This window comes from Pleurodeles waltl, chromosome 10 (genome assembly GCF_031143425.1).
Source record: "Pleurodeles waltl isolate 20211129_DDA chromosome 10, aPleWal1.hap1.20221129, whole genome shotgun sequence".
Taxonomy (NCBI): domain Eukaryota; kingdom Metazoa; phylum Chordata; class Amphibia; order Caudata; family Salamandridae; genus Pleurodeles; species Pleurodeles waltl.
The window spans coordinates 730,416,934-730,435,825 of NC_090449.1; the positions used below are offsets into that span (position 1 = coordinate 730,416,934).

At 44.5% G+C, this 18,892-nt stretch overlaps 1 protein-coding gene across 3 annotated transcripts in view; it reads right to left on the reverse strand.

The window, feature by feature from the left end:
• The window catches only part of ZEB1 (zinc finger E-box binding homeobox 1), a 351,889-nt gene extending 333,268 nt beyond the window's left edge, over window positions 1–18,621 (reverse strand). Inside the window, exon 1 of one of the 3 annotated variants that reach the window (XM_069211259.1) lies at window positions 17,956–18,621. In XM_069211259.1, coding sequence (XP_069067360.1) covers window positions 17,956–18,013 — 58 coding nt within the window. In that variant the 5' untranslated portion in view covers window positions 18,014–18,621. Of the gene's footprint in view, window positions 1–16,544; window positions 16,901–17,955 lie in introns of those variants that run through there. The other 2 variants (XM_069211260.1, XM_069211262.1) reach the window with 2 other exon arrangements.
• Window positions 18,622–18,892: the final 271 nt, after the last annotated feature.

The window sequence follows — 18,892 nt, forward strand, 5'->3', positions numbered from 1 at the left end:
ACTATTGCAATGTTTTGCCTTTCTATCTGGCCTGCGTGTTAGCTGGGGCAAATCACGCTTGTTCCCTGTTAACCTGGAGTTGCAGGTCCCAGCCCTGGTGCTCCGATGCTCGGATCCTTTGGCAACCTAGAACATTTAGATATCTTGAGGTCTGAATATACCACTCTCTCACTGATCTGTACGATGGGAATCTTAAACACATGACCACCTTTATTCAAGCTCAAATGACCTTATGCCAGATACTGCCACTATTTGTGATGGGCCGTGTAGCCCTCCGGAAGATGGTGGTGCTCCCCCATCTCTTCTATTACTTCACTAACCTGCCCGTTTATGTCCTGGACAAGTTTTTCAGGGAATGTGAAGCTAGGAAATTTATCTGGAACACAGGCTTCTGCCGTGTAGCACTGGCAAAACTTTACATGCCATTAGACCGGGGAGGCCTGGAAGTACCTAGTCTGGAATAATATTACCTAGCATCCCAATTGCAGTGGATAGCTAGATGGTTCTAGGGCCTGAATTATCGGACACAATACTGTGCTGCCACCATGGACCTTAGCCAGTGTGTCTAACTCATTCCACCCGATCGCGCAGACTAGACCTCTGGAGCCCCTTTCTCCTAGACGTGCTCCAATGCAACCGTAGCAGTATTTACCTCACACATGCGCAGAGTCCCTATACGCCAACCTTGGCCTGACTGGGCACCCTCCCCGGATTACCACATCCACAGCAGAGTTGGATACCTGGTACGCTGCAGGATTACACAGTGGGTGATTTGCATCAGGACAAAACTCTGACCCCCTCTCCCCCCAACCCCCTCTTGACACATTGGCAGCATAAGCCAGTTTACCACTGGGACAGTTTCTTCCTTACAACTCTTTACAGGCATCACTGACAACATTGTGTGGGAGATGGCGACAGAACTGCCAACTCATCTGATGATACAATACCTGCAGGTTATGGGCTAGGGTAGGCATTCAGTGACCTGGCTAGCTAGCTCGTTGCAAGCCCCCACTGCATTTGCACATGCTGGACTACTTTCCAAACAGAAAGGTGATCTTGCTCGACCTTCCATGGACAAGGAGTGGTCGATGGCCAAAGAAAGCCCTACCTGCATCCTGCGTAATGTGTGATTCCACCTGATGCAATTTTATATACTGCACAGGGCATCTCACCCCAGCAAAAATTAATAGGTACTTCCACTGCACGGGCGCGGCTTGTCCCAGATGCATGCTGGTTGCAGCTATTTCCTGCATATACTGTGCTCCTGACCCTCTCTGCATACTTACAGGTGGAGTGTGACGTTCTGCCTCTCCAACTACACAGCGCGCCTGGCACTACAAACCTAAGAAGCATGCATATTGGATCTATTCCCCAGAACTAAGAAACATAAGTCAACCTCTAGGTTTCTGGACTTAGGCCTTCTGACAGATAAGCACCTCATTGCCAAAAGGTGGAAAGCATCAGTATATGTACTGGACACTCCTGCATGTGTTGGTGGGGCCAAAAGTAACCGGGGTTGTATTCCTGACTGTCACTTGTTATGTCTAATACGTCTGGCGAGAAACAGTCTAATACTTGAATAAAAAGTTTAAATGAAAAAAAAAAAAAAAAAAAAAAAAAGTTAAGCAATAAGTAAAGCTTTTAATAATTGTAATTGAACCAAGTTATCCTTCCTGTTCGATTTTACTTTAGTAAAAGGGCGGGCGTGAGGAGAAGAACACAGTCAAGGCTATCAGGATCTCTGCATGTTCAATATTCGTCACAGCCCAGAGTAAGCAGACCTTCGAAGAATCTTACTGTTCATGTTCAGTCACATGCAGATTTCTCCATTAAACGTGGACAATTAAATTTAGCAAAGTTGTTTAAAAACTTGTTATTAAACAAGAAAAACTATTTCTGCCTTTACAAAAAAAAAACAACAACAAAAAAAACAGGTGGTGGTTACTACATGGTGTGCACTTCAAGTAAGAGCAGCCACTTCATGAACAAATTTGGTTGGAAACTAAGATTTTGTTAAGAAGTACCATTTACCATCCATCAAGGTTTTGCTCAAGTTCTTTTGAATGGAGAGGATATCTGCTGTAGAGAAAAGCTTAATGGGGTAGTAACTGCACACTGAAGATATTGGAAAACGTATTTATTCTCCAGCTAAGGATTCCCAAATTTAGATTATACCTTTCTCTCGGGTTGTATTAAGGAATTATTAAATGCAAATAAGCATCAAAAAAAAAAAAAAAAAAAAAAAAAAAAAAAAAAAGAGGATATCTTTCACAATCTACTTTTAAGATGGCAAATGATACTGGTCGCATCCTTCTATAAGCATACAGGAGGATGTGCAACTAGAATACTTGCCCCATGGAAATTCACAGCACTCAGTCAATGCTGAATATAGTTATGTCTCATTAAATGAGATCATTGCCATATGCAATAACCAACTGCAAAGCTTCGCTCCCCAGGTAGAAATATGAAAAGTAAAAAACAAAATAATGAAGAAGCAGGGATACATTGTAAGGTTCACAGATACAAACAGAAGTTGTAGAAATCTGGTATACATCTTCGAGATGAAACCAAACTTCATATTCCATTCTGGAAAGTTTATCAAAAACAAATCTACTCAAAATGTGCCTCTTTGTTGGGCGCTTACCACAAGATGACACCTCCTTGGAGGAAGTCAATAACTATGTCATACACAGACAGGCTCGCACACTTTTCAAACTGTTGTGGACCATATCCACCACCACAATACTATTACAACACACTTTTGTTATATGTAACCACCAACCAATTAAGCCTACGTTGGTTCCACTGTACACTCGGTCATGCCAATATGCAACTGCCACAAATGTTGGCTCAACACTTTCCTCCAGAGGCATAAAGCAGATTTTTAAATACTTGATAAATAATTATCAAAGTAAATTAAGTCAAATTAAACACTTAGTGACAGGAAATAATAATAAATTAACATCCAGCCAAACATCTCTGTGCCCTCTCCCTCTTCTGCCCTCCATTCCACCTCTTCCACAAATCTAAGATCCTTATACCATGATCAAGATACAGGCAGACAAGTCCATTTACTCAACTTGTCCACAGAATACTCAATACTTGCTAGTGTAAGATCACAAATGCTTACAATACCAGACGACCAAGAAATGATCTCTCAGACCCGTGCTTCTAGCAGGTTGTCCAACTTTATTTCATGTACACATAAATAATTGAAAGCTACTGTGCAAAGGTCATATGCAAGGGCTGCAGCTGATGACCTGGTACAAACTCTCCCCCAAGTCCACCCCACCCCCCTCTGGTCTGATGGCAGCACCAACACTTGTCTCAAGCAGCATGATAGGCTGTATGCAACTTGGCAGTGGAACGGTCAAGGCCTAATCTGCCACGTTAGAATTGTGGGATATTTTATATGGTATGGCTGTGTGACTTTACCATGTGACACACTTGAAAAGCTGCCTTGGGTCCAGTCACGGTCCTATGTAAAACCTTTAGGTCAGCCCTGAGTAGCTGTGGCTTTGAGCAGCAAGGCTTAAACAAATGAACTAGTGTAAAGCATTTAGAAGTAGTGAACATAAGAAAGTCACCCAACACCAATTTGTAAAAACAGATTACATTTTTTGTTAATCACTTTTGCCGACACCAAAGACAGAAAAATCCACAGGAGAGTTCTGGAGATAAAGATTTTTAAAGAAAACAAATCTCAGCTATTTCGGTTGAAGCGCAAACAGGCATGGGTAACCCTAAGTCTGGAAACTTCTTAAGAGTTTTAAAGTTGTGTCCTGCTACTCTGGCCCGGGTTCAGCATTCAATTCCAGCAGGGAGAAGGTCAGCGGGGCCATAGTGAGTTTTTGGACAATTACTAGGTCCCCAAAGCAGTCTCAAGTCCAGTTCCACAAGTTACATCAAGACCGCCACAGACTCAATGGAGCAGTCCTGGTGTTGTGAATGCAGAATGTTGAGGATGCCAAAGGATGCTCTGGGTTCTGTGCAGTCAATTGAGTGTCCTTGTGGGTATTCCTGGGTACATGGGTAAGGTGAAGCCACTCTGGTCACGGGGGTGGTGCCCCTCAAAGTCTTCTTTAAGTCAGATGAAGGCCAGATGATGGGTTACTGATCACCGTACACAGTGGGTCCAGCAATTTTCTTTGGTGAAGGCTGGTGTGGGTCTTTGGACACCAATCTGGACTCAGACGACACTCCCGGATGAAGCAGACTCACGTGCAACTTTTGGCCATCGACTATCAGTCTCTTTGGGTGTCAGTCAGGAGTGATTTGAAGAATATGGCTACTGACTTAATGGCAAAGGCTGCTCCCGCTTTGATGACCCCAGGGCTGGTGGGGGTAGACTTGGCATCCAACTGACCCTTGGAGTCACTTCTTGGGTGTGGGGCTCGGGAGTGACTTTCACAAGCCAGGAGCCACTGGACAGTCCCCTCTTTGCTAGCCCAAGGAGGAACAGGTGCAGTACAGTAGTCAGTGCAGCCCCTCTTTCTAGATCCATGGTTCAACAGACAAGTCTTTTTTCCAGTTTGGTTGCCATACTTATGCCCAGAAGTGCCTTTTGATTGGGAGGGGGGGGGGGGAATCCTGGGTCACTACTAGTCAATAGGCTACCAGGATCCCTAGAGGTATGTGAACCCTTGGTACCATATACTAGAGACTTATAAATAGTAGGCAAAACACACATTTTGTAATAAAATAGAACACCAGCACTGAGGTCTGGCTAACAGGACTGTGCACTGAGTATTTATAAAAAAATAACTAAAAAATAGAAAACACACACCACAGCGCAGCAATTGGAATTGGTCCAAGCCTTTTTAAGAGGGGGAGGTGTGTTGGGGGGGGGGGGTTAAATAAGCATGCAAAAAGAGGTGCTTCCTAACATGCCACCACAAACTTCATGTCGCGCTGTGGTCAGAAGCAGGACCAGTGGCACAAGCGTTGGTTGCAATGAAGAGCGGAGCATTCCACAGGGAAACACACACAAGGAGTCTAGCCAGAGAGGACAAACCGGGCTGCCAAATCAGTCCACAGGTACAAGCAGATTCAGAGAGAAAACAAGCATCATTGTGAGGGGTGAGGTTCCAGTTTGCAGGAGAAACCTGGAGAACAGACAGTCACAAGTGCACCACCACCGGATGCCACACACCACTACCCAGATGGCTTCTGGTGCAATTTTTTTTCCTTTTCAATAATGTGAATTCTCAAAGGATGCTCCATTTCGCAAAAAGTTAAATAACTTGGTGTACTGGTTTTAGCTGGCTTTGGTTCCTCTGGCAATGATAATAGTTTTGCTGGGGCTAAAAGTGTCGGGCATGCCAGGCACACAATTTTCTAAAGGGTGAACACAACAATTCACGGTTGATGACTGATGTTTCTATGTATCAACACAGACCTGGAAATATTGGTTTATGTTAGCCTTCCCCGCAGATCTGCTTCTAAAAAATACCTTCCATTACTAATTGATCTGTAATATGCAACAACTGTACCACTGGGTACTTTATAAAACAAACAAAAAAAAAACAAAAAAAATACATTCCTTGGAGAAGCGGTGCTGATAGAGAGGGGACTGGAAGTACAATCCTACAAAGACCTTGCGAGAACATTGGTCTCTGCCATCATAAACTTTATAATCCAGCATTTAAGCTCCAACCTACACATGAATCAAAGTAGCGACAACCTAAAAAGCAGCATCCACTGAACCCGGACAACGTGGATGTGAAGAAATTCAGACATACTGCAGCCTTTATGGGCCATAACACTGATGGAATGGACACATTCTGAAATCAATGCAACCCACCCGTCTAAAAGTCATCAAAGTCTCCATGCTATTGAAAGTACACACCTTGCACTGAGCACTTATTGTCCATATCAACATGCATGAGCAAAGGAACAAGATCCTTTGTTAATGTTCACAGTCCACATGCAGGTCAGTTACTTTATTTCTTCCTCATTTCGCTTGAATTCCATATGTATGACAGGGGCAGCCCATTTCAGTTTCTAAGATTCTACCTCACTAGGGAAACTAGAATGCATGGACTACAATTAAACACCACATTTCTCCCCACAAACCTTTAGTTTGTAGGTAGGGGCCCAAATTAACCAAAGCTGTATCTCCTCAAAGGGGAAACATCTGCAAATCTATGAAAGAGCAGTCACCTAGCCAAGTCAAGCTACTGCAACTGCCATTAACCATACGCCAGATCACTGCTTGGATTTCAAGCCATGACCACCATATATAAAAATAAGAAGCCAATTCTGTGGTGTGTATATTTCATCTTCAAGTTAAGAGACTTTTCAAGCAGATAGGTACGCAAGTGGTGAAGGGAATGCAATGATAGAGCTACGGCGGTCACTCCTTCTCTAAAAACATGCTCCAGTAAAGATTATTTTTATTTAAAAAAAATCAGGGTGCATTCTCCAAAACAAGTGTTAGGTCAACAGAATACACACAGACAGCTGCAACATCATTGAAGTCAACCATTATAAGACTCAATGACCAATTCGTAGTCACAACAGGTGCTGCCGATTTTCACTACAAAAAAAAAAAAAGAAAAAGCAATGGTCCCTTATGGTGACCAAGATAATATTCTATACTCTAACAATGCTTGCAACGCCAAATGATGTAAATCGGGCATTATAAACATGACAATGGGCTTTGAAAAAACAGGAGGTGAAGTGCTCAGGCAATGCAGTGATACAAGAACTGCACTTTCCACTGAAATGCATCAATATGTTAATAGCAAAACTAGAGCCCATCAAGTGTACAATAAATAATACAATTGGTTCTGTATGAGTTGCGACAGCATGTCAATCCACTAACAGGTACAAACAAACAGCCAGAGACTAGCGTCTTCATGCTAGACAAGTGACCTAGAAGGATGAGTAATTTGTTATGATGAAAGCGACTATGTGCTGGGGAAACTTCTACACGTTTCCTTTTAAGATTGTGTTAATTCAACTACACAAAAATGTAACAAAAAAGAGTTAAAAAAAAATAATAATAATTTTTGTGGTTAGAGAAGAACCTTTCAGGCCGTAATTTTACACATTCAAAAAGGGAAAAAGAACTAAAATCATACCCATAAAATGATCACACTAAAAAAAACAAATTCACAAGCCTATATATTTGAGTATTGTATGAGTCCGCTATACATATAAAAATTTGTAACCATCAACTATTCTTTTGTGAGCTCATGGCTTGCCTCTTCTCCATGTTATTGCTTCAGCTCAAAAATCAATTTGCCCACCGCTGAGAGAGAAAGGTCTACCAGAATAGCTGATCCCGGCCACCATTCTAAAAGAGGAGCCTTGCATATGGACCAAAACATGACATCCTCTGCCCTCCAGAGCAGGCCACATCTCCCCTGACCCAAGGGAGCTACCCAGATACTTAAAACGCTAGAACCAGCTGCTTAAGCACTCATCCCAGGCCAAGCATTAAAGCTACGAAATCTCCTTGAGGTGTCAATAAATACCAAACAGTATAAAATCTTTGATGGGAGATCCCAAGGTGAGTAGCAGAATCACTTACAACCATAAACCCTCCCAACCAAAATTAGCTAATACAATCCTATTAACAGACAAAAACAGCAAAGCGGGTTTAAAAAAAAAACAACAACAACATTTTTCAAGACATGCCCTCCAATACTCAGGATCAGAGTGGGTGGGGAAATAAGGAATTCAAAGGCACAAGAGCAGCAGGAGTGAGGACTGGCAGACAGGAGGAGTCAGTGGGTCAAGGGTAAAAGAGGTTGCTTGACTCTTCCCCACATCTTTCAAACGTCAAACTTGGTATTACCACAGCTGCTTCTGGCCACCACAGCCCACCCCCTCCCCAAAACCACAACTTGCACCTGAATACAGATTTCACAAGCTCTGGCAGCCCAACACAAAGGAGGAGCCCCGAGCCACCCCTATCAGCTACCACAGCTTAACTACCCCCTCTCCTGTCGTGTAGCCCATTCCCATTAGCAGTGCCCCCTAGTCGGGCATGCTGGTTTGCATTCCCACCTGCCACTGCTCTCCTATGGACCAGACTATAGAAATGTTAGGTGGAAAGGAACTTGTTAAAGAAAAACAACAACAATCGCCATCCTCTCCTACTGTCTCTCCCAGTTTCCCACACAACTCATTCCCTAGATCCAACCATTCCCCTTTCTCATATTTCCATCTTCTATCCAAAGCCCCGAGTCCTCTCCTTCTCCCTCAAATGTCTAAGAGCTATACCTGAAAGGAGAACGTATCTACATACACAAGAGAACATGTGCACATAAACCTACACATCTATATTATATTTTTTATGTGCATATACATCACAACAAAACAATTGTATACACAAACACACACCCCTGTAAAGAACAACATTCAATGTACAAAGGTAAACAGGTTAGGATTCGTGTGACACAAAAAATGTCATAACTTTAAACACAAATTGAATGTTGTGCAAATCAAACTTCTCACATAACTGGATTTATTTTAAAACTGATTTACTTGACACATTTTTAAAAGAAAAAAGCACAATTACGATGACCTAATTATACTGCTTTTTATTCAACCATATTGTGTTTCTTCCACTGTACTGCATATGCTTAAGGCGTTCCACATGCTTTCACTCGCCAAGTGCTGTTAATTAAATCAACACACGAGACACGCTACGAACATAACCTTGCAGTATGTTGTCAAAACAATGTACAAGAGTGACTGGAATTGCATAACCCATTAAAAACATTCAAAATGAGAACACTGCTTAGGCATGAACGCCCTGGTGTGCAAAGCAGAAAAGTAGAGAACGTTAGTTATCCGAGGGGCCAAGAAAAAAAAATATATATATCTAAATAAAGTATTAACAACGAATAAGTACTTTTATTTCTTGATCATTTTTCATTCACTCCCTCCGCTGGTTGCTTGCTTCAGATTGCCATCTTCCTTGCACACGTTTCCGCTGCCAAGGAAGAGATGTGCAAATCTTTACAACCACCCACTAAAGTGCGTTATTTGGTACATTTTATATTCAGAACAATTTGCAGTGGTCGCTTCTATGAATCCCGTCCTTGCATTTTTACTGTTAGCGTCAATATCCTTAATGAAACATGTAAAAGAGGCAAAACCCATTGGATTGCACCCCCATTCAGGGCTGTGTTTTCTAACAAAAATCGCATTAATCGAACCCTTTGCTCCTTTAGCTTGGTCAAATGGCTATATTTAAACTACTTTAAGTATTTAAGTAATATCATGAACGCAGTAATTAAATAACATAGGCAGTTAACACTTCTGGCAAAGTACTACAGTCCAATTACAGGGAGTGCAGAATTATTAGGCAAGTTGTATTTTTGAGGATTAATTTTATTATTGAACAACAACCATGTTCTCAATGAACCCAAAAAACTCATTAATATCAAAACTGAATATTTTTGGAAGTAGTTTTTAGTTTGTTTTTAGTTTTAGCTATGTTAGGGGGATATCTGTGTGTGCAGGTGACTGTCACTGTGCATAATTATTAGGCAACTTAACAAAAAAAAATATATACCCATTTCAATTATTTATTATTACCAGTGAAACCAATATAACATCTCAACATTCACAAATATACATTTCTGACATTCAAAAACAAAACAAAAACAAATCAGTGACCAATATAGCCACCTTTCTTTGCAAGGACACTCAAAAGCCTGCCATCTATGGATTCTGTCAGTGTTTTGATCTGTTCACCATCAACATTGCGTGCAGCAGCAACCACAGCCTCCCAGACACTGTTCAGAGAGGTGTACTGTTTTCCCTCCTTGTAAATCTCACATTTGATGATGGACCACAGGTTCTCAATGGGGTTCAGATCAGGTGAACAAGGAGGCCATGTCATTAGATTTCCTTCTTTTATACCCTTTCTTGCCAGCCACGCTGTGGAGTACTTGGACGCATGTGATGGAGCATTGTCCTGCATGAAAATCATGTTTTTCTTGAAGGATGCAGACTTCTTCCTGTACCACTGCTTGAAGAAGGTGTCTTCCAGGAACTGGCAGTAGGACTGGGAGTTGAGCTTGACTCCATCCTCAACCCGAAAAGGCCCCACAAGCTCATCTTTGATGATACCAGCCCAAACCAGTACTCCACCTCCACCTTGCTGGCGTCTGAGTCGGACTGGAGCTCTCTGCCCTTTACCAATCCAGCCACGGGACCATCCATCTGGCCCATCAAGACTCACTCATTTCATCAGTCCATAAAACCTTAGAAAAATCAGTCTTGAGATATTTCTTGGCCCAGTCTTGACGTTTCAGCTTGTGTGTCTTGTTCAGTGGTGGTCGTCTTTCAGCCTTTCTTACCTTGGCCATGTCTCTGAGTATTGCACACCTTGTGCTTTTGGGCACTCCAGTAATGTTGCAGCTATGAAATATGGCCAAACTGGTGGCAAGTGGCATCGTGGCAGCTGCACGCTTGACTTTTCTCAGTTCATGGGCAGTTATTTTGCGCCTTGGTTTTTCCACACGCTTCTTGCGACCCTGTTGACTATTTTGAATGAAACGCTTGATTGTTCGATGATCACGCTTCAGAAGCTTTGCAATTTTAAGAGTGCTGCATCCCTCTGCAAGATATCTCACTATTTTTTACTTTTCTGAGCCTGTCAAGTCCTTCTTTTGACCCATTTTGCCAAAGGAAAGGAAGTTGTCTAATAATTATGCACACCTGATATAGGGTGTTGATGTCATTAGACCACACCCCTTCTCATTACAGAGATGCACATCACCTAATATGCTTAATTGGTAGTAGGCTTTCGAGCCTATACAGCTTGGAGTAAGACAACATGCATAAAGAGGATGATGTGGTCAAAATACTCATTTGCCTAATAATTCTGCACTCCCTGTAGTGAAACAATGTATGAGCCACCTGGAATATATTAAAGTTACTCTGATCTCAGTTTTACTTTCAGCAGACAAAACTCCACTTAGTGCAGAATAAACTAAGCACCCAGTGCAAGTTACAAAAACCCTGGCCAAAAGATTAGGGCTTGAACAAATTATGTAAAACAGAATTTGAATGGTGATAGGGGTCCTTTTTTTATTTTTATTTTTTAGGTCTCGCCTATACAGAGTATCCACTGGCTGTGAGATATTATTTTCAAAACAATGTACTTCCAACACACTCACAGCATGCCATTAGTTGTTACTCTCAGTTGCAATCTTTCAATTGCTTAGCTCCTGTAAGCTTTCCTTCCTTTCTTGTGTGAGATCCACCCTGGAGCACAGACCAAGTGTGTGTTCCTCTGAGTCTCTGCTCTTTCTAGTTTTTTTTTTTGGGAAAGTACTAATCATTTTTTAATAATAAGCAGTTCAATATTATTCCTGGATATGCAACGTGCTTTCCTTTTGGAGTCTGTGGTTGGTACTTTACTGATTAAAGTGTCAAAACATCACTCTTAAACACATTTGAGAGGTGGGTGGGGGGGGGGGGGGGGGCACAGAAAACGTGACTGAGGTTACACAGTTAAAGCACCATCTGCAACATCAGGCTAGACTTTAAGGCTTAACTCCTCGTAACTAACGATTTAGTCTTCCTCAAACCAAAAAAAATATATATATATATCCAGGCAAGTAAACAAGAATGACAGTGGCGTGTTAAAAAAAAAAAAAAAAAAAAAAAAAAAAAAGCAGTGGCAAATAACATAAAATAGTGGTTCCCAACCTTTTGACTTCTGTGGACACCCATGTTATCATTACTGGAATCCAGGAACCCCCCACTGAATCATTATTGGAACCATGGGGACCCCCCCCCAATTAGTCATTACTGAAAGCTGGGGACCTAAACCGTTAATATTATTTAATTTTCTGAGTAGTCGCGGACATCCTGAGGAGGCTTTGCGGACCTCCAGGGGTCCCTGGACCACAGGTTGGGAACCACTGACATAAATGTTTACCTTTGAACTACAGATGAAACGCCACCACGTGCCGTAGTCAGAAAGGAAACTATTGTCTGTGCTCATGTGATGGGCCTCAAAAGCTTTCCAAGTGAAAACTACCCAATCTTCATTTGAGGTGTTCTGTCCAGTATGATTAAAAAAAAGGTGGTATTACCATTGCATTAGTTCTGTCTGGCCCCACACATGGCATCCAAGAACGTGATAGGAAAACCTATCACTGAAAAATAACAGCTTTGTGGAGTTCCTCTGCTGGGGTGCCTTTGGAATTATCTTTAGGCTTTCAAATCACTGCTTAACATTTCAAGAATTACCCATCATTTTCTATTCAATATCAACCATTCCTATCTGGATCAGAACTAGGGACAGAAAATAAAATAAGCGTCCCACCATAAGCCAAGCACCTAACGCAAAAGCTACTTCACAGTTTTGCCTCCAAGATGTTAACAATTGAATTGTTATAGGGGGAGCTTGAGATTGTTAGTACTTTTGGGTCGATCCTTAAGTCAGACTCTGCAGCACAGTTATTGACAAATTATTGCAATACATTTATCATTTAAGCCCATTCTTTTTTTTTTTTTTAGCACCCTAACCGTTTTTTTCCATTCTTTCCCAGAAGTATTCAATTTTCCAGGTAATCTTAAGTGAGAAAGGAAGAATAAACTTATGCTCTGAGCTTAGTACTGGGGTGATACATAACGATTGTCATCTCTGAAGCAGTGTTGCATGTGTTTCAAGGATGACTTTCTGTGATGTTCAAGAAACTTAGGTTTGAAGTACACCATCTGAATAAAAGTCCTGACCAAAAGTAACCCTTCATCAAATACTAATCTTTACCCTTGGCATAGAAAGGAGGCACTTAAGTACTCTTCTTGGCATGCTCCCCTAGGTGCTCGGCCCCAGCGATAGATAGATTTTTTTTAAGCGGGACACAAAGTGTTGCTTTGGAGCACGGCAGCAGCTAGACGTGCTGTACCACTTTCTACTTAGCCCTCTGTTTGTATTCTCAAAGTTACCAAGATGTATTTAGTCATAATCTGTGTCACAGCTGTCAATGCAGAGCCAGGACAGTAATAGCCTGGATGTCCATTCTTAGTTTGCATTCAAACCTGAGTGCCATAGAAAGTATTGTGAAAAAAGTCAGTGCGCCAACTAAGAAGCAGGCAATATAGATTAAAAAGCATTAAGTGGATCGTGTGCAAAGGGTGCACCAGGTTTCTTTATTACATGTCAAAGTTGTGCGGAGAAGTTCCAAGGGAAGAGATATAAATGACGTGACCATAATTTGTGGTACAAGGTCTATCAAGTCACTGCAGAGGGAGCACAAGACGTTTGTATAGCTGACCCTTTCATGATCCAGATTACTAATAATTACGAATGCAGGGCCAATCATGTTAACTGACTGCCCTCTACGGAAACCAACATACTGGAATGGACACAGAGAAAGTAAAGGAAACATCAAGAGGTTGAGGTCCCTCGGCTGGTGCACATCCTCTTGCCAATCAGTGGTGGTCCTCTTGCCAACTTTGAGCAGATAATCTGGGTTACAAACTCAGGAATATACACTACACCAAAAGTGCGCAATTCTGGGGGAATCGTTACTTTCCATGTGCATCGGAGTTCACTTGACTCTTCAAACAGAGACTGTTGAAAACGGGCCTATAACAGCTCGCTCCCGTAAAGAGCATTACATTGTCCGTCTGGAAGCACCGTAGGAGTTCAGTTCACTTTGTTCTCCATGAAACAACTGCAAGAAAAAAAAGGAACTGAAGAGCTTTTTAGAGGCTCTTCATTCCAACTCCCAAACGTTTACATCACGTGCTAGCCAAGAAGAACACAAGTCGAAGACACACACCACGTTGATAGTTTTTGCTAGGAAAACCATGTACAACTGTTGCGAGAGGTATTCTTCTAAGAAAGATAATGGTTGTGTAAAAGAATCTCCCTAGCCCATTAGCAAACTAGTGGTGAAAAGTTTACCCGTAAATACCACGTGTAAAAGAGTAGCATACAGACGCTTTTTAATTTATAAGCAGCGAATTATGATCCAGTGTCCTCAATTTAAAAAAAATCGCTACCGAATCAAAGAGTTAACAGCTGGCCACATCTGCCAGATCATTCTCCGGGAATGCTAACTTGGGCTACATTCTTTAATTCCCCAACTGCAAGTTAGAATTACAGCTGGAGCGAAAACATGATACCTAGTAAAGAAAAGTCTGGACTCTGAGGAAGGCGGAGGCGGGGTGGCAGCGGTGACAAAGAATGCAGCCTTTCACGCGTCACTAACACCTGACATCCTGCCAGTTGTTAGCACCTTGAAGTTCACAGTTGGGCGCCCGCCCGGCAGCAGGGCATACCTTTACTTTTACACACCTAGGGCGTCACGCGCGCCCCCGCCCGCCAGCTGCGCTGCCCACTCAGCCGTCACAAGCAGCGCCATGTGCTCCGCCCAAGCCCTCCCTCCTCTGCTACTGTTCCACGACTGGGCGGCGGGGATTTCTACCCCGAGCTGAGCTCGGTTTGCTTGCTGCTCGTGCTGTCAGGCTCAGCTGCCACATCCCTTCACGAGAGGCGTGGGGGGAGGAACCCAGCCGTGTCTCGCCACGCAGCATTCTGGTTGGCGCGCTGCTTGCCCCCATGCCAACGAAGACTGTCTTTAAAGGATGTAGGGCCACTAACTCGCAGTGGCCTCGTAAAAAAAATAAAAAAAGGGGGGGGGGGGGGGAATGGACACCTGTCACTTGACGTCACAGAACACCACCTCAGAAAGACAAATTGGTTGTGAACAGGTGGTCTCCCACCAAGACCCACTTGTCCACGTTATGTGCCAGCACATGGCCAGCCTCCAATACTGTAGGGAAACCCACGGGGACACTTGATTAACACACTAACAGGATGGCCATATGGCTACAGATGTGACCTTTTTTAACCCGTCAAAAAATAACGTATGCTCTTATATGAAGTGGTCGGTACTCAACACGTTCTATGGAGTACTCCAGCTCTGAAACTACTTTCTGACAGGGACACACGAGTAGTAACCTCCTGCATATTACACTTACATACTTAAATTGGCTGTGGTACATATTTTACTGGGTTGTAGTTTCAGGTTTTTTTTGTTTTTTGGTTAAGCAGTAGAGCCCTCCTCTGTTCCGTTAACTGTAAATCCAGAAGACTAGGCCCGAAATCCCACTCGGTCACTACAAATGTCTACTCAACTAAAATTTCCTTTACGATATCTTTTAAAAATTATTAATATAATCCTGTCCTAGCACTACTGGCGGGGTTGAGCTGGCTAAACCAGCATCACCCCAAAGGATGGGCATTTACTCTCAGGACAAACTAGACAGAAAAAGGTAGTGATCGCCCAGGCAAGCATATAATCCTCTTCTCTCACAAGCAAACAAACTACAGAGAAAGCGCTGCGAGAGAACGCCTTTGCCCAATCACTGGTATAGTAACTTTTCAAATCTGCCATCCCCAGGCACAAGCTGTCGTCCCTGCCCACCCTTCTTTCATAATTAATGGACCGGAATGTTAAATGGAGTCACAAATAACGGTATGGTAACTAAAGTAAGTATTTTTCATTGCTAAGGGCCAACGCAGCAACACCATAACATCTAATGCATGGTTCTGCGGAGGAGCCAACCGCTTCTCTAGAGGCTTCTGGCTGACCAAATGCAACATCTGCACTCCAACACGCAGCGATTTACTGAATGCCCACCCTACTATACCGAAATAATCGGAGTGCAAGATTGTCATTATTACAAGTCAAGGGTATTCCACAGCCCATGAGTGAACGGTATGAAACACACCAGAGTTTGTTACAGGAACGGATGAGATTAGGGTTTGGAGACAAAATGCCCCCTCTAAAATGGATTTCAGGGCGGTACACCCCTTACTCACTCCTTGTCTAACGTGACTCAATGCTGATGAAAAAAAGACCAATCGCATTTCCCAGCGCAACACTTGATTCACAAAAACATCTGTATCGTTGATCTGCTCAGCCCGTTCTTATCTATAAACGCCCGAACCCTGAGTTTAAAACAGGGCACCTCGGACTTCTAAAGCGACGGACGGTACCTGGAAATGTTATCACAGACACCGTTTGCTTCCCCCTTCGACTTCAGCGTGCTGGAGTCGCGACCGTGCGCCTGACAAGCCCTCTGATCTGATATTTCCTTTATCTCTAATAATAAACATGGATGGATACGGACAACCCCGTAGCAAACATGGTAAATAAACCCCTCCCCAGAGAAGGAAGGCAAAAGATGGAGGGATTGACATATAGGGAGGAGAAACTAAATACCATGTTTTTTCTACCTGCAGAAGTAGCCGTTCATTGCAGCGATCAAGAACGTTTTTTTAACCCCGCTCAATGTCGACGTCGGATTTCAGAGAGAGCTTTCACCAAATCTGTTCTACAGACCATATTCCTAATCGCGGGATTTATTCCAAAAGAGAATATCGTGTTTTCTGCGCTTTTGCCACAGGTGAACACGTTTACGCGCAGGCTCACATCTCATATACATATCAGCATCAGGAAAAGCCCCTCAACATCTGAAATACAGAATCTGAACTTTTGCATTAAATAACTTACCTTTCAGAAAACAGAACAACTAAAGGCGATACTTACAGATGGCAATTCAAAACGCCTGCGCGATAACAACTACTTGTTGTAAGAGGCTTGGCAGCACAGGCAGAAGTTTCTAAATTCAAAGAAGTACATCCTAAATGTATGTAGAAAATATGCATTACAAGTCTAAAGGTCTGTGTCCAGACGCGTCAAATCCCAGGTCACACAGGCGTTTAACATTGCGGAGAAAAAAAAAAAAAAAAAAAAATCACATCTTGGTTCACAAGCTCCCAACCCTTCCTATCTGGCCCGAGACAGGAAATCCCAGACAAAACCTAAAAAAACGGCAGGAAAAGCCAACACAAAACCTTCGTCCCACATCCCGAGAAGAAGTGCGGACAAACAACCTATTCTCCTTATATGAATTCACAACCAGAAGGCAAAGCTTTTAATTACAAAACACGAGAGAGAGAGGGGGGAGTGCAGTGGGGGTGTGGGGGGCATCCAACTTGTGATCTCAACTCATTTCAGAAATAACCCACGTACAGTCAGAGAGAGAGAGAAAGAGCGAGAGACTCCGCTCTGTGAAATGTAAATGTATTCCTTATATAGACTGCAGCAGTTGTTCCGAGAGCCGAAAGGGGCCCCCTTCTGTACAGGCGTTCCCACCCATCCTCAGAGAAACAGGTACCTCACACATGCGTGGGCGGGAGGGGGCTTCAGCACATTTCACGCCTTCCCTCTACCTCCTCAACGCACAAAACAGCATCTCAACAATGGGCAAGGCTCCCAAAGGGGACACGTCTGCACGGTCACATGCGCACGGGGGACGAGTGACAGGGCTGGAGGGGGCGCAGCTAAATGGGCGGGGGTCGGTAAAGGGGGGGGGGGGGGGGAGGCAACACGTGGGAGAAAATAACTACAGCAGTCTGTGGTGACGACTAACGGAAAATAATAAATCAATAGGCACTGCAGCAAAGCAACAGTCTGATTTATTTACGGGGTGGGGGCGCACTCCCCGCTCAGTTCACTTCTGTCACTCAGGTAACAAGTTAGCATGGGGCAGGGAGGGGACGGAGGACCCCCACAAAAGATCTCGGGGGTGAGGAAGGAACTGCGATGAGGCCAATGAAGTGTGGCGAGCGGGGGCCCTGGGGATGCAGGGGCTGCCCACTGCGTGACAGGTAACAAGTTTGGGGCTGTGCCCCTCGGAGGGCTGCGGGCAGGACAGGGGCTGTCGGGGACTGCGGCCAGGCGGGCGGGGAGCGCCCGAGTCCGCGCCGCGCTAATGAGATGCATAACGGTCCAGAGGAGGGAGCCGCTAGGCGGAGAGGGAGCAGGTAACGGTACAGCAGCAGCACTGCGGGAGCAGCGGCCACTTTACATTCACTTTCCCTCACTCTGGCCGGGCCGGCCCCTCCAGCGCAACCCCCGGGCCCCCCGGCCGCCCTCGGGCCATCACCCCACTCACCGTTATTCCGCCTGGGGTTCGCCTGCTTTCTGCGCTTACACCTGGGGCCATCCGCCATGATCCTCTCGCTGGTGTCTAAATGCTGCCGGAGTCACCTCCCTCCTTCCCTCCGCCCCCTCTCCCCCTCCCACCACCGCACCTGGTTTACGACAGTCGTTTTACGACATCACCTTCTCTACACCTAGCCAGACGTGCCTGCCTGGGAAGCCTGTTGCCAGGGGAGACGCCGGTTTGCGGCGGCGGCGGCGGCTGTGGGAGTGGGGGCCGAGGGAGGCTGCCCAGGTGGGGCTGCCAGGGGTCGGCATTTCCACGGCGAGGCAGGGCTGCGGCAGCCACGGAGCGGCTCCTGGGGCGGACGTTCGTGTAAAGGTGCCGCCTCTCCGGCGGGCAGGCTGGGCCGTTGTCGGCGCTGTGGCGGCTCCCAGACAGGATGAACGCGTAGCTAGCGGTGTGTTCGTGCTGTGGTCCACCGGATGGCTGTACCTTGAGTCTGTACCAAGCACCAATACTTGTTGGCATGCAGACTGCATTGCTGCCAGACCTTCCTCCCCACGCAGGCTAATCCACACTGTCAGTGTCACTCCTGCAGCAGGCTGGAAGTTTTAAGCATCACTGATTTGGTGTCGGTGCTCTCGTTGCTCCTCAGATCGGGACGGTCGTTCGGTCACTTCAGTGGCGTTCCCCGATAAGGCTGTATTCCTGCAGAATGCAGTCAGTTCGTGTGCAGCTAGCCACGCAGGGTGATCTGCCGGCAGTGCCCGCGCGCTTCCTCGGATGGAGCTTTAAATGACTGAAGTGGTTTCACTGTGTTAAGAAACCGGAGGGTCTCCGAGTCTGTGCACTGGATTGACTGCGTCAGTGCGGGCTAACCAGTGCGTGCACGCTCAAAGTCTATACTGCAACCTGTATGCGCTTTACACAAACCAGCACAACAACA